Here is a 16,725-nt window from a genome sequence, read left to right as displayed (position 1 = left end):
CTGCTTTTTATTGTGACTGTGACAAAGAATGCAATTAAGTGCTACTAGACACCAACACTTTCATTCACCATTGTTTATATACCATTAGTGCAAATATCAATACAGTGAAAAGGTCAGATAGTACCTTAGTGTTAATAGGATAATAAGTTTTTTGTTTTGTTTTGCTTTTTAGGATTTTATTTATTTATCTTTAGAGGGGAAGGGAAGGAGGGAGGGAGAGACACATCAATGTATGGTTGCCTCTCGTGCACCCCCTCCTGGGAACTAGCCTGCAACCCAGGCATGTGCCCTGACTAGGAATCGAACCTCAGTCCTTTGGTTTGTAGGCCGGCACTCAATACACTGAGCTACACCAGCCAGGGCAATAGGATGATAAATTTGATTTTGTAAATCCTGCAGAAAGGGTGTTTGAGATCCTGGTGATACACAGATCTCACTTTGAAAAGCTCTGTCCTCGAATATCACAATTGCTCAGGGATAAACACCTGAAAAAACAAAAAGAGCTCTAGGTTTAGGTTTATATTTAGATTTAGATTAGATTTAGATTTAGATATCAGTCCTTGATCTGCTTTTAACTGACAAAGTGACCTCAGTGACCTCAGGTAAACCACTTAATCTCTCTGAAACTCAGTCTCCTCATCTGAAAAATGGAATCAACACAATCTACTGTTCAAGGGTATTCAAGGATAGGAACAGAAATACATTCTAAAAGGCAGTTTCAGTGAATTCACTCATTCATAAATTTCCCCCAGAATCTTATGGGAAGAACTGAGAGACAACTACATCAATTTCTGCTGGTATGTTGAGAGGTGTGCTACTGCGGAGGAGAGGTGACTGGGAGGCATGGAGGGGTGACTGAAGGGCTGAGCCCTTGCCCTCCGTGAGGAGCTGCAGGGGCTCACCTTCTGATCTGACTCCTCATGGGGCCTCCTGGTGAACCTGAGTTTGGCCACCCTAGGCCCCAGCCAGTGTTAGATGGCACCCAGAGGTCTGATAGCTGCTGGCCTCCTTTCCCCTTTGCTGGTCCAAAGTGCATGGGCATCTGGATGTTGTGTTCCCACACACATTCCTGGCACACCAGCCCTCCCACCCAAGACAGCATGTGGGAAAGCAAGATTTTTTCCCAATAAACTTGTTTTAGAATAATTTTAGATGTATAGACAGATTGCAGAGATAATATAGAAAGTTACCAAATACCCCCCACCTCCCCATCTTCCATGTTAACATCTTTTTTTTAATGTACTGAGTTTTTTTTCTTTTATTGTATTTTTCCCATTACCGTTTAGTCCCCTTATACTCTCCCTTCCTTCCCCCAGTCACCATACTGTTGTCCATGTCCATGAGTCCTTCTTCCTTTTTGCTGAATCCCTCTACCCCTACCCCACCCTTAGTTGTCGTCCTGCTCTCTATGAGTCTGTCTCTGTTTTGTTTATTAGTTCACTTTGTTCATTACATTCCTCATATGAGTGAAATCACATGATATTTGTCTTTCTCTGACTGGTCTGTTCCCTAGGTCCATTCATACTGTGACAAAGGGTAAAATTTTCTTCCTTTTTTTATAACCAAGTAATATTCCATTGTGTAAATGTCCCATAGTTGCATCATAGTTACCTACTGATGGACACTTGGGTTGTTTCTGTATCTTGGTGTTTGTAATAATGCTGCAATGAACATAGGGGTGCTTATGTTCCTTTGAATCAGTTTTGGTGGTTCCTTCTGACATATTCCCAAAAGTGGGATTGCTGGGTCAAAAGGCAGATCCATTTTTTAATTTTTTCTTTTTTTTAAATTTAATTATTGTACAAGTACAGTTTTTGCTTTTACTCCCATCCCAGCCTACCCCCCGCTGTGCTCCCCACCTCCCTCCCATTTCCACTCCCCTTAGTTGTTGCCCATGTGTCCTTTATACTTGTTCCTGTAAATCCTTCCCCTTTTCCCCTGAAATTCCCTCCCCTCTCCCCTCTGGTCACTGTCCCCCTGTTCTCTATTTCAGTGTCTTTGGTTATATTTTGCTTGCGTGTTTGTTTTGTTGTTTACCTTCCTGTTAAAGGTGAGATCATATGGTATTTGTCTTTCAACACCTGACTTATTTCACTCAGTATAATGTTTTCCAGTTCCATCCATGCTGTTGCAAAGGGTAGGAGCTTCTTCTTTCTTTCTGCTGCATAGAATTCCATTGTGTATAAGTACCATAATTTTTTTGATCCATTCATTTACTGACAGGTACCTAGTTTGCTTCCAGCTCTTGGCTATTGTAAATTGTGCTGCTATGAACATTGGGGTGCATAGATTCTTTTGGATTGTTGTTTTAGGGTTCTTAGGATATACTCTTAACAGTGGAATTGCTGGGTCAAAAGGCAGGTCCAATTTTAGTTTTCTGAGAAAATTCCATACTGTTTTCCATAATGGTTGTATCAGTCTGCAATCCCACCAACAGTGAACTAGGGTCCCCTTTTCCCCACAACCTCTCCAACATTTGTTGTTTGTTGCTTTGTTTATGATAGCCATTCTGACCAGTGTAAAGTAGTATCTCATTGTGGTTTTAATTTGCATCTCTCTGATAGCTAGCAATATTGAGCATCTTTTCACGTGTCTCTGGATCCTCTGTATGTCCTCCTTGGAGAAGTGTCTGCTCAAATCCTTTTCCCATTTTTTAATTGGGTTTAGTTGTCTTCTTAGAGTGAAATCGTGTAAGTTCTTTGTATATTTTGGGGATTAAAACTTTGTCTGAGGTATCATTGGCAAATATGTTTTCTCATACAGTTGGTTGTCTTTTATTTTAATGCTGTTTTCTTTAGATACGCAGAAGCTTTTTATTTTGATGAAATTCCATTTGTTTATTATTTCCTTTATATTCCTTGCTCTACGGGACATATCAGTAAAAATGTTGCTGCGTGAAATATCTGAGATTTTCCTGTCACTGTTCTCCTCTAGGACTTTAATGGTGTCACAACTTTCAGTTAAGTCTTCTATCTGTCTTGAATTTATTTTGTTGTATGGTGTAAGTCAATGCTCAAGTTTCTTATTTTTGCACGTAGCTGTCCAGTTCTCCCAACACCATTGTTGAAGAGGCTATTTTTACTCCATTTTATGTTACTACCCCCTTTGTCGAATATTAATTGACCGTAGAGAGTTGGGTTTATTTATGGGCTCTCTGTTCTGTTCTATTGGTCTATGTGCCTGTTTTTATGCCAGTACCAGGCTGTTTTGATTACAGTGGCCTTGTAATACAATTTGATATCAGGTATTGTGATCCCTCCTGCTTTGTTCTTCTTTCTCAAAATCATTTTTAATTTTCTGAGGTATCTCCATACTGCTTTCCACAGTGGCACACCAATCTGCATTCCTACCAACAGTGCAAAAGGGCTCCCCTTTCTCCACATCCTCGCCAGCACTTGTTGTTTGTTCATTCATTGATGAGGGCCATTCTGACAGATGTGAGGTGATATCTCATTGTGGTTTTAATTTGCATTTCTGTGATAGTTTAGTGCCATTGAGCATCTTTTCACATGTCTATTGGCCATCTGTATGTCCTTTCTGGAGAAGTGTTTATACAGATCCTTTGCCCATTTTTTAATTGGGTTGTTTATATTTTTAGTGTTGAGTTTTGTTAATTCTTTATAAATTTTTGGTATTACTCCCTTATCAAATATGTTGGCAATTATGTTCTCCCATTCTGTGGGTTGTCTTTTTACCTTGTTGATGTTTTCCTTTGCTGTGTAAAAACATTTTTAGTTTGATGTAGTTTCATTTGTTTGTTTTTTTGTTTGTTTCCCTTGCCTGGGGAGATATGTCTGATAAAATATCACTACAAGCAGTGTCCAAGATTCTGTGTCCTGTGTTTATTTATAAACTTTTTATGGGTTTTGGACTAACATTTAAATCTTTGATCCATTTTAACTTTACTCTTGTGTGTGGTATAAGAAGGTGGTCTAGTTTCATTTTTCTGCCTGTATCTGTCCAACTTCCCAAACCATTTATTGAATAAACTATGTTAAGCCCGTAGAATGGGCATGCTTCCACTGTTGAATATTAATTAATTGACTATGAAGGTATGGATTTATTTCTGGGGTCCCTATTCTGTTCCATTGATCTGTGTATCTGTTTTTATGCCAGTACCATGCTGTTTTAATTACTATGGACTTATAGTTTAGTTTGATCTATAGTATGGACTCATAGTATAGGTAGTATGATCCCTCCAACTTTGTTCTTTTTTCTCAGGATCCCTGTTGCTCTGTGGGGCCTTTTGTGGTTCCATATAAATTTTTGAAATATTTGCCCTAGTTCTGTGAAATATGCCATTGGAATCTTGGTAGAAATTACATTAAATCTATAGATTGCTTTGGGTAGTATGGACATTTACAAGTGATCTTTTTATCTGGAAACGTTAAGTCTGGTCTTTTCCTTTTGAAGTACATCACCCTCCCCCTGTAGTGCTTCATTCATAATAACAAATTCTAGTGACAGCTCTCCCAACAGATCACAACAGCCCAATGCGTCACTGATGATGGGAACTGCAGTTTTAAATGCCCTCCCTTCTCAGGACTCCATCCTGGGACCTTTCTTTATTTTTTCATTAAATTTTTTATTGTTGTTCAATTACAGTTGTCCACGTTTCCTCCCGGCCATTATTCTTCCCTGCCCTCTCACCTGTAAGTGGAACCCAACCAACAAAACAAACAAGCAAGCGAAACAGAATCAGAGGCATGGCAATGGGACCTCTCTTCCACAGTCTGTCTCTCGACTTGTGGTGCTGTCAAGTTGCTATTTGATGTCATTCTGAGAAAGAAAATTAAAACTTTAATTTATTAGCATGAATTTTACCATTTATCTCTATTCTGTGCAATGCCCATTTTAAATGTAATAAGAGCAGTTAACAGCTGTGCAGAATCTCTGAAAATTACAGAATTTGCATTTTGTAGCTCATGTGGCTTATGTATTAAATCCTTTACCAGAGCAGTATAAATGCCACGTAAACCAAACTCAACTATTTTTATTTCACTTCTTGATGTGTACATATTCTACTAAATCTCCCTACCTTTGGCTTACAGATCGAAAAGACAGTCCAAAAAGAAAAGGAACTATAGGGTTGCCTTATCTTTTCCTTTCCTGCCTGTCATCATTTGCAGCATAATTTGTTGGCTACTACAGAGAAGTAACGGGAATAGTTAAAGACACATCAGGGCGCTTTGGTTGATCATATTTTTCAAAATGCCCCTGCCTTCTTCCTGTGGTCAAAACAATTTTGTTAAAACAGATGGCCTCTAGGGGCTGCCCGCTCTCCGCTCGCTCAGTCCTCAGTGTCACATGCTTACCTTGTTTTCACTGAGTCCCCTGAACCCCCATGCATCCTGGGCCCACCGGAGTTCTGTGCTCATGGGGCGGGCTGGGGATGTGAGTGGGGCAGCAAGGACCATGGAGGTACAGATTGCACCCATCTCTCTGCTCACAACATGCTCCATTATCCATCAGTCTTCATTTATAAAACACAAGTTCAAAAATAAGATTATTAATTTCAAGATGGGCCCTACATGGTCCTTAGGCCACAAACCCATGGAGCCAGCCCTGCCCCATCGCCTCTACTCCTGCCACACTGGCCCTGAAGTCCCTCAGCCTGGTATGTTCCTTCCTGCTGAAGGGCATGCTGTCCCCACTGCCTGACCCTCCCTTTCCTTCCTCACGACCTGGGTGTGTTCCTCTTTCTCTTCCTGGGGTCTCAGCTCATCCATCACATCCTTCTGTTAGCCCTGCCTGCCCGACCAGGTCAGAACTCTCCTAGCGCCATCACCTGTCACAGTAGCCACTCTGCTTTTAGGTATGCGATCCTCTGACTGCTTATTCCCCTCCGCTACTAGACTGCCAGCAGCTCACAGGCCAGGACTGGTCTGGTTTCTTCAGCGCTGTTCCATCCGTTCTAGACACATTGTCCCTAATTGGTATTTATTCGGTGAATGAATGGATGGATAAATGAATGGAAGTCTCTGCAACAAGAACGTAAATGTCAGATGGAGAGGAGGGATAAATGAGGGTGACATGTTTTCCAGGTTTTGTTCCAAGGAGTCTAAAACCTGACTCAGTCTGAGCTGGTGAAAACTAAGTGAGCATTGCACTGGGCTTTGTGAAATATGTCACTGGACTCTTGATAGAAATTGCATTAAATCTATAAATTGGTTTGTCTCTTCTACTAATGAGTGCTTTAGGATAAGGTAGCCTTACGTTTTAAGGTGCCCAAGTCATTTTCTTTGCACATTCAGGCCCAGCATAGTGCCTGGCACCTCATCAGCCCTCCAAGAATACAGGGTCTATTGAATTGAATTGGGCTGACTTCAGTGAGAGGAAAATACACAGCCCTGAGGGTCACTCCACCTCACCCTCCCCTCTGTCTCCTCTCCCCGCTCCTCTTTGTCTTTCCCCTAATGTGCTCTTGTGAAGGATTCCTGAGACTGGAGAACTACTTTAATTGTAATCAAATATTTGCAGCAGAAAATTACTCTCTTTTATTTTTGGGTTAACGGGACTCTTCAAAGAGAAATGGTCTGATTGGTCTTGTAATCAAGGCAGTGGCTGGCACTTCAGAGAATGTCCCAGCGCCAGTCTGGACATACTCGGTAGTGATATCCCTATATTGGCATTGATCTCTGGATAGAATCACAAGGCAGGCACTTTAGAAGTTCGTCCATTTAACCTCAGATAATTCAAAGTAGAAATAACTTGAGGATGAGACGAAACCCATCCTCCACCCTGAGGGCTGCAGAGTAGCTTTGTCAGAGGTGCCGGTGGACCCTGAGCAACAGCTGGTGTGATGGGAACCTGCCTTCTCGTTAGGACCTGGCCCACAACCTGTCTATCTTATCCATTATTCTGCAACTACACTTAAGAAATGGCCAGGAGGAGATATAGGGAAAATGGAATGTTCATAATGAAATTGAAGATCAATGAAATAATAAAAATCCAAAGCCTAAAGGTAAGTTTGTTATTGACTGATCATCTCAGAAAACCTTGTTAGTGAGAGAGATCAGGGCATGCTTCCTGTGTGTAAAGTGGGGGACTCCCCCCTGAGTGAGGCTTGAATGGAAATATGGAATGTGCCAGGAAGCAATCCCCACAGTGGCCCCTTGAAAGTGATGGGCTGCTTGGAGAAGGTGCAGTGGAGTAGAAAGGGCATAGACTTAGAAGTCAGCCATATCTGGGCTTTACACCAACTTTAGCCCTATGACCTTGACCAAGTAATAACCTCTCTGATCCTTTTCATTTTTTTAACTTGTGCAAACTGGTATAAAACATCTGCCTTGCAGGTTTGGTATGAAGATTGAGTGAGGTCACCTGGGTGGAGGCACAAAGCTGGGTACCTGGCACAGAGCAGGCATGCTATCCCCTCCCACAGCGTCACTTTGGAATAGCTGGGGAGGTGCCGGGTCACCCTGAGAGTGAGGGCCCCCGAACACTGTATACCCTCCGTGCCTCACACTGGTCCCAGCAGTGCCGCTGAGGCAGTGTCACACCAGGGCTGGGGTATCTCAGGGTGGATGCCTTCTTCCCAACACTACCTCCTGGAATTTACATAATCGAGACCCAGAGAATCACTATCATTTGACTACATCAGCAATAAGTGGCAAGCCTGGATTGTGAATCCAGACCTCTGGCTCTAAGCCTGCCTTTGCTCAGCAGTACCCTAGAGCTGAACTCCTTGCTGCCCGTGCCACGTGACACTCACACACCCCTTCGCACCCTGAACAGTGTTTCTGGACATCTACACACTGTTTGCCCAGCAAGTCTGCAACTCCCTCAATATAGGAAGAGAGCATGTTTCAAATTTTCAGCACTTCCCAAGGCAGGCAGTACAGGACTGACTTGTAGTCAGGGCTCAAGAAACAAATATCCATCAATTGAGACAATGAAGAGAACTTCATGGCCTTTCATTTTAGCGCAGGGAAATAGTTATAGTATACATTAACCCAGCTGAGAGAGATAAAAGCATTAATTTCACAACATGTTCAACCCTTTAGAAAGCTAGCTTCTCAGGCCCCACAGGGATTCCGGAACTCACACAGACTCACTCCCACTGTTTTGAAAGAAAATTGCAACTCAGAATGGCATCCCTCTCCCCATAGGAAAGGGGTGGATGGAGTGACATGGAGGGGGTGGGGGCAATGTGGCTGCAGAAATGTGGGGTGTTTAAACCAGGAGCAAAGGACACAGAAGAACAGTGTAGCTCATGTTGAGCAAGCAAACAAATTGGCTGGGGACCCTGTTGAAATGCAGATTCTGACCCAGGAGGTCTGGGTGGGGCCTGGCATCTGGAGTCTAACAAGCTGCCAGGGGTGCTCATGCTGCTGGCCCACAGGGCACACCTTCAAGTAGCAAGGATGTGGCCGCGGGACAAAAGACCAAGGAGGCTTTGGCCTTGTCCTTCCCTCTGCAGTCATCTGTCTTTTGACTGTGGGCCATTTTTAATCTCAGACTGGGCAGAGGACAAGCAGGAAACCTGCCCAGAAAAGTAGGAAACCAGGGTCATCAGCCAGCTCCCGGGCACATCACTGTCCCCTTTTTCTCTCCCAGACACACTCCATGGGTGACATTTCCATATGTGAAACACTTCAGCTTTACCACCCACAAAATGGACGTGTTGGTCTGGGTCTCTGGAGGCTTCTTCTGGTTTGACAGTTCTCAATGGGGGGAAACGGCCTGAGGTGTCAGCTTTGCAAATCTGCTCTGTCTTCAGTCTGGCAGTTCTCAGGACACCCCCTCACTGTCTTTCGCCTTCTGCAGGAGAGATCTGTGCATTCAAGATCCACGGCCAGGAGCTGCCCTTTGAGGCCGTGGTGCTCAACAAGACCTCGGGAGAGGGCCGGCTCCGCGCCAAGAGCCCCATCGACTGTGAGCTGCAGAAGGAGTACACGTTCATCATCCAGGCCTACGACTGTGGCGCGGGGCCCCGGGAGACAGCCTGGAAGAAGTCGCACAAGTGAGCCGCCTCACACAGCTCCTGTACCCCCTCCCACTCTCACCCACCCGTCTCTGTCACACACTGCTCTTCAGCTACGTGTCCCCAGTGGTCACACCGTGGTGCTCCAGCTGCACAACTGCGGCCAGTTCTCTAGTCCACTGCAGGCCTGGCCACCAGCTGCTTTCTACACCCGAAATGCTCTGCCCCTCCGCTTCCTGGGGAGATAGTCCTGCTCCACCATAGAGCTGAGCTCAGGTCCCTGGGGCAGCCCAGCCCGGCAGACCCAGTTGGGACCTTTCCCTGGGTTGCTGCCGTGCCACGTGCTTCTCTCGGTCCTAGCACTTTTCATTTCGGGCTGTCGCTCCCTCCCTCACGGAGTTTGACCCGGAGACTCACACAATCGGAGTGGTTAAGTTCTTCCCCGGTGGAGGAGTGAGTAAACACATAAAGAAATGAGTAAGGGAAAGGAGAGATTATCAAGAGGAATATTGTTGCCTAAACCTGGGTGACAGGGAAGGTCAAAGAATGAGGAGTTCCCCCGGGGTGGGCTCATCGCAGGGACCAATGAGAGGGAGGACAGAGCACTCCGACAACATTCACCCTGAGTGGCTCGTGGTTCCCCCATTTCCTTGGTGTTGGGGCCCGAGTCAGTGCCCGCGGGAGGTGAGGACAGTGCTGCTCTCTCTTTACCACCATCTCTTTTCCCTCCATGTGTGGTTCCAGGGCTGTGGTCCACATCCAGGTGAAGGACGTCAATGAGTTTGCTCCCACCTTCAAAGAGCCGGCCTACAAGGCAGTGGTGACAGAGGGCAAGATCTATGACAGCCTCCTACAGGTAGAGGCTGTCGACGAGGACTGCTCCCCCCAGTACAGCCAGATTTGCAACTATGAAATCGTCACGACTGATGTGCCTTTTGCCATCGACAGAAATGGTGAGTGTCCTGAGAGGACCCTGATGGGGGGCGGGGAAACCCCCCACCCCCCATTCTGAAGGCCAAGTGGGGGTCTGAATGTACTCAGCAGATGAAGCTCCCTTGCTGTCCCTGGTCTGGGCTCTGGAACCCAGGGCTCAGTCTTGCACTAGAGGGGATGGCCCGACATCACCAGCAGCCCAGCCAGTTATGAGACATGCCCCCTAAGATACCTACTCAGTGATGGCAGTCTTATAGAACTCACAATGCCACTGACCTGGATGCTGTACACAGGTGGGTTTTCTGGTAGGATTTTTCAGTTGTCGTCCAGACGTGAGTCATGCCGTCAACTCAGCCATGTCTGAGTCCTTTTCCTACATGACCAGGTGTAACCCTCCCACACCACAATAATCTGAGTCCCGTTTCTAAATAAAGAAATCCTGAAAGAGAAAGTGGAGATTTCTGAAACACCTAAGCTGTAGATCCATTTAGGAATCTTTAAAGCTCTTGCCAAAGTCCTTTGAGAACTTTTACTCTCGTGAGAATGAAGGATGAAAGAATCCTCCCATGATGCCCCAGTCCCACATGAACTAAAAATGGTCCTCAGAAAGCCATTTGGATATTTCACCATCATTAATTAAAAGCTCATTATCGTATAAATGTGACAGCCAGAGATCCAATTGATTAGAGCCACTTTAACTGCTATTTTCAATAACCTGATATCAATCAAATGATAACTATTTGCCAAGTATGTTATTTAATCATTAGTATGAGTGTAAGGGTGCACGTATATTATCCTACTTTGTTTCAAATAGGATTTAAGTTCTACACAGACTCAAAAGTTTCAAACCTGAAGGTCATCCACACTGTGAACACAGTGGTAAACACAAATAGGTTTACAGTTAGGAGTGAACAAAACACAGTTTATTCTTGTATTGTTACTTATTGATTACTGTGTTATTTATTGGTATTACAACTGGGACCCTAGTTTCACCCACTCCTGTATTTACTGAGTGCCAAGTGCAGGGCTAGAAATTGGGAATGGAGATAGAGTAGAGCCCAAAACAGACGTGGGCCTGCCCACATGGAGCTTACCATTTAGTGAGGAAAAATCAAAATAAAAGATACAAAGTCAGGTGGCATCAAGGGTGAGGTTGGTATGCAAAGCGTGCCATGAACCAGAATTGGGCAGTAAATGAGCTCTGAGCCTCCTTGCAGCCAGCACCTCGAGGAAAATGCCAGTGGTTACCTGCTTGCAAGTCTTCAGTGCTTCTGATGTTTCTCGATGTTGAGACCAGGGGGAAACCTACCCTGTGACTTTGTCTTCTGCATCCTGAGAACTGCAGCAGATTCCAGACGGGATGGAACCCAAGGAGGGACCTTCACCCCTGACCCCAGTAGTGTCTGATGTGTCTTGTGAGAGGAAATCAATATTCCTAACATGAACGAAACAGTACTAAGGCTGTTTCCTTATAAAATGCTAAAACACCTGGAAATGACAGTTACACACGTGGATGTCACTAACTGTGTAGGACACAAGATCAGTGCCTAAGAAAGTAAGGGAGGAAATACTGAACTTCAGTCAAAGTTTGGTTCAGGACTAAGAAATAGGCCATTTCAAGTAGTAGAACTCTCTCATAGCTTCTCCTGTAGACAGGCAGCCCATCCCTACCACCCAGATACACATCACACAACAACACGCAACACACCATTTCATAAAACAGAAAACAACTCTTTTGGATTTGTCTGTCCCCTCCCACCCCCCTGTGATCAGCTGTGTCCACAAAACTTTGGAATTTGGGGAAAGAAACATCCCTGGTGATGAGTAGGACTCGAGGAGGTCTCTGTGATGAGTGGCCAAGCTCCCCTTGACTTCCCGCCTTAGTCTGGAGAGCCACGGGCCAATCAGAGATGAGATGCAAATTCTTTCATTAGAGGGTAAACTGCCCCAGTCATGAAGATAATTACTCACCTTGATGAGCCATTTTGCTAACATATGCCAATTTATTTCCCTAGCTGTCTCATTAAAAGTGAGTAATGGTTCTTCGCCAGGCCTCTGCCTCCAACACTGGTTTACAGTATAAGATTAAGAGGAGAGTGGGCATTCCCAGGGAGTGTGGGCCCCAATAGTGAGGTTTACCAAAGTAGTTCTCCAAGTAATGAAGGCAGGGCCTAGGGGCAGACACCGAAATGGCTCCTATTCTAATGAGCTTCCCAATTGGCCCTTATCCATCACTCTTCCAGTGACCTTACAGGCTCCTTGAAGAAGTTCTCTGCATGCACATCAGAAAAAGTACTGCTGAAGGCCCTGGCTGGTGTAGCTCAGTGGACTGAGTGCGGGCCTGCGAACCAGAGGATCTCGGTTCGATTCCCCGTCAAGGCACATGCCTGGGTTGTAGTCCAGTTCCCTGCAGGCCAACTCCTAGCAGGGGACGCACAAAAGGCAACCATACATTGATGTTTCTCTCCCTCTCTCCTTCCCCTCTAAAGATAAATAAATAAATAAAATCTTTAAAAAAAAAGAAAAAGTACTGCTGAGTGTGGGGCCCACTCATTGAGGCCTCATGGTTTCATATAGGTGGCTCCTGGCCCCTCCAAACTAGTAGGCCTTTTGCTGGTGGGGGAACACAGAGGAAGCAGGGTGGCGAGATGGTAGAGGACAGCAGAGTCAGAAGGACCTGACTTCACTGAAGACTCAACCTCTTCCAACAGAGGTTCTCAGCCTGCGTCCACCGTGAAATTACGGCAGTGATTTGGGGTTGCGAGGCCCCGGGGAGAGGCAGTGCCCAGGGGTAGCCCCTGCTGGGTGTGCTGCACACAGGGAGTCCTCGATTCGTGGCGCCACAATTATTAGATATTCACCTGGGTGATTGGGGCGTGAAGGTTATTCCCTCCCTCCCCATGGATTTTCAGGCTGAAATTATGAGCAGGTAACTATGAGCTGGTGACACCACCCCATCTTGGGAAATTCTAGGTTGATTTCAGGTGGCTGCCAGGCCCCCATCATCTGGCACTTGGCTGGTCTCTTGGAGATGGGTGGGGCCAAGATGCTCGTTTCCATGAAACAGGTGGAAAAACAACCCTAGAGCATAAAGAGCTTGCCTAACATCACCTGTCCCACAGCTGGCAGAGTTGGAACTGGAGCCCAGGTCCTGGAGTGTTGGCCCCAAGGCCTTTCCACCAGTGATACCATTATCCTTAGTGACGTTTGGCAGGAACGCACGGCGATGGTGTTTAAGATCAGAAACACAAAGTTGTGTCCTACTCCTACATGCCCCACTGTGTGTGAGAGACGGAGAGATCTTTGACAACTTAGGTGAACCTTGCCTCAGGTCCTCATCACTACAATGGGAGTGAAATATCTTGTCTGTGTAAAGGGGTGGACACACTGCAAACGCGGCGCTNAAAGAGCTTGCCTAACATCACCTGTCCCACAGCTGGCAGAGTTGGAACTGGAGCCCAGGTCCTGGAGTGTTGGCCCCAAGGCCTTTCCACCAGTGATACCATTATCCTTAGTGACGTTTGGCAGGAACGCACGGCGATGGTGTTTAAGATCAAAAACACAAAGTTGTGTCCTACTCCTACATGCCCCACTGTGTGTGAGAGACGGAGAGATCTTTGACAACTTATGTGAACCTTGCCTCAGGTCCTCATCACTACAATGGGAGTGAAATATCTTGTCTGTGTAAAGGGGTGGACACACTGCAAACGCGGCGCTCACTGGAGTAGGGGCACAAGCCAAACGGTCACCCACATTTGAGAGTGACCACCGAGGGAGCAGCAGGCGTCTCAGTGACACCCACTCACCACTGGACAGACTCTTCTATTTCTTGAGGGGCCGTTTGGTCTCAGCCAGGCCATCTGTCGGCAGGCTGCCTGGTGGGTAATGGTGCCCTGGTGCCTCTGAGTGAAGTGTGTCTTAGAGTCGGCTTATTCTTAAAGGAAATGAAAACACTTCTTTACAACCTGACTAGGAAACTAACACCTGGAAAACTGACACAGGGAAATTTAGGAAGCACAGGAAAGCATAAAGAAGGAATCCCACCAAAGATAACCACTAATAAAATACATTTTTAGGAAGATAAGTACTATTGGCATTTTACTGGTAGATTTTCTAAGACTTTCTAAACAAAAATATGGCCACGTGTTTCTTGCTTGTCTGTACCCTCCCACTTTTACTTAACATTTGATTAAATATATTTTCATCCTTAAAAATGCTTTATAATTACCACTTTTAGCGCTGAACACCATTCTGTCTCGTGCACAGACTCTTACATGTAGCTCTTCTTTTACTACCAGACATGCAGTTTCTTCACTATTTTTCGGTATAATAAATAATGCTGATATGCACATATTTTTACCTGTATTTGCAATTTTTCACAATAAATATCTGAAACTTCTAGCATTTTTCTAGAATCAATTTTTAGATGTGGAATTGCATGCCCAAAAGGTATGAATAATTGCAAAGTGACTGGCCTGTGTAGCTTTCCAGAAGGATTGTTCCAATTTAAATTCCATCAGAAGGCATGTGCAGGTCGCTGTGTTTGCCTTATTGCATGCCCCTCCCCATCTGAGTTTCAAAAAATTACTCTCACCAACACATAAGGTAGGTACTGATTGTTCTCCGAGAGTTAGCTACCCAGGTTCACTCGGACAGGGGGATAGGCCCAGGGGCAGCTATTTACCCGAGTTAACTGTGGACTATATTCCCCTGAGAAGGCACTGGTCGGAGAAATCATTTAAATGTGGTGAGGAAAAATAGAATTATAACAGAAGCAAAATGTATGGCTTCTTCTGAGCTATCAAAAATTTTTCACTGGGTGTCTAATCCAAATATTACTCCCCACACACAATGACGGGCCACAACACTGTGCTCTCATTTCGACCTAATGCTGCAAATTCTGTGCTGTGAGTCTCATCCCCACATACATGAACTTGGCGGTGGCAGAGAAAGTGAATTCGTTTCTCAGACAGTTTCATTAAGACAGTTACGGACGAGGAGCTGCAACAAATTGAGGCAAAGATTGCCGGCTTGTGTGCTTATTTTTCCAGCACAATCAATAGTGCTTGGTCTGCTTAACGTCACACGGCTTGTAAACCCTAAGCCTGCTTCTTCGAAGAGACGTATCTTTTGAGAGCCATTTAACTTTAAAGAAAGAGGAAGTTAGAACTTTTTGTTGAAAATTCAATTTGATGTGGCTGAAACCTCCTTCTTGCGGTTATATTACCGTGCCACCACCTGACAGAATCCCTCCCCTGTGGTAACTGTAACCACACACTGGTTTGTTAACAGAACCCACAGAGAGTGTTACCAACCTGATACCAAGCCCTGCCAGACCTGTGCGGGCCCCGAGCTAGACGGAAAACAAATATTTGGGGGAAAATAAAAGGGATTCTGAACACCAGTCACAAAGCCCAGAATATTTCAAATCCATTTTTATTCAGAGAGTTTTGACTGGCTTTGTAAAAGTAAATTTTACTGCAGACCCGTGGCTGCAGTTGCATTTTTGGAAACAGTGCAGAGAGATACAGAATAAATGAGTCTCATTTCTGGTCCAGTGTCTTAAGTGGCCTCGTCTCCCCTCCCCACCGCCACTCGCCTCCACCGCCTCCTTCTCCTCACACTCAAGTTTGTGGCATCTGCTCATAGCCTAGTACTGAGTGCTGTTTCATACTGGGTGATGGGTGGATCGACTTCTCCCAACTCTAAGTCATGGTATGACTGTCCTAATTTCCCAAACTTTCTTAGTCCTTGTTGTCTTAATTCACATGAACAATCTACATCAGTTAGAATGGAAGAAAGCTCATTAGATAGCTTTCCCTTAGTTTTGATGAAATCTAAAAATAAGCCTGAGTCAGCCTTTCCATATTCGTTCATTTGCTTGTTGGGTTTCGGGGTTTTTTTTCTTCAATTTTCATTTACTTAATTTCACTTCTGGTGAAGGATGATGATAACATTTGGGTTCTAATTGGCTGTCAGTTCCACCATCAGAAAAAAAAAAGCAAGAATGAAGTTACTCTCAACAAATGAAGAATTTAATCTCTTGAAATCAAAAACTAAAAATTGCCCTGGCTAGTGTTGTTCAGTGGACTGAGTGCCAGACTGTGAACCAAAGGGTGACCAGTTCGATTCCCAGTCAGGGCACATGCCTGGGAATGCAGGCCAGGTCCCCGGTGGGGGTGCACAAGAGGCAACCACACACAGATGTTTCTCTCCCTCTCTTTCTCCCTCTTTTCCTCTCTCAAATAAATAAATAAAATCTTTTTTAAAAACTAAAAAGTATTTAATGCACATTGGGCCTATATTACTTTCTTGGAGCTAAAATTGTATTTTAGCAAAAATAGTCAATGAAAGTTTTGCTTGTTAATTATCAAGTGTTTATTTCTGAATCATAATATCAAACCCACAAGGATCAAAACATGCAGTGGCCGTGAAAACTGTCTTGTCTTTCTTGGAGAAGAAAAATGTCTGCCACCAGGGCAAGGAATCTGTTATTCTGTGTAACTTTGGAAGGGAGGTCACACATTCTCTTATTGATTTTTACTTCCTATTTGGTAGCAAAATAATGTGAAAAGAGGCAGTGAACGTTCCTGGCAGTGAGCCCAGGTGTTAAAAAATGTGTATCAGGACAATTCTGAATCCCATCCTTTTCCCAGAGACCTGGTGGCAGAGGAGTGCTGCACCTTAGAGCCAGGGACACAGCCACAGTGGGCACCGTGAGGGAGGGGCTCCCAGCAGCCCATCACTCACAAACACAGTTGGATTCCGAACGTGTGCTGGGCATGTCGCAGCAGCCCTGTCCCACAGCTGAGGCGGCTTCAGCCAGCCCACCCTGGGAATCTGTTTCCAGGGCGCAGACAGGCAGC

General features: G+C 45.0%; 1 protein-coding gene across 1 annotated transcript in view; it reads left to right on the top strand.

Moving 5' to 3' along the window:
* CLSTN2 (calsyntenin 2) overlaps positions 1 to 16,725 on the top strand; it is a 588,535-nt gene that overhangs the window by 452,256 nt on the left and 119,554 nt on the right. The window contains exons 3-4 of the mRNA XM_037061175.1: positions 8,770 to 8,965; positions 9,671 to 9,879. Of these exons, the coding sequence (XP_036917070.1) occupies positions 8,770 to 8,965; positions 9,671 to 9,879 (405 nt within the window). The remainder of the gene's footprint in view (positions 1 to 8,769; positions 8,966 to 9,670; positions 9,880 to 16,725) is intronic.

This window comes from Sturnira hondurensis, unplaced genomic scaffold, assembly GCF_014824575.4.
Source record: "Sturnira hondurensis isolate 20B ecotype Veracruz unplaced genomic scaffold, ASM1482457v3 Scaffold0013299, whole genome shotgun sequence".
NCBI classification, from domain to species: domain Eukaryota; kingdom Metazoa; phylum Chordata; class Mammalia; order Chiroptera; family Phyllostomidae; genus Sturnira; species Sturnira hondurensis.
Note: the sequence above shows the minus strand (reverse complement) of the source record. Positions and strands in the feature narration are given on the sequence as shown.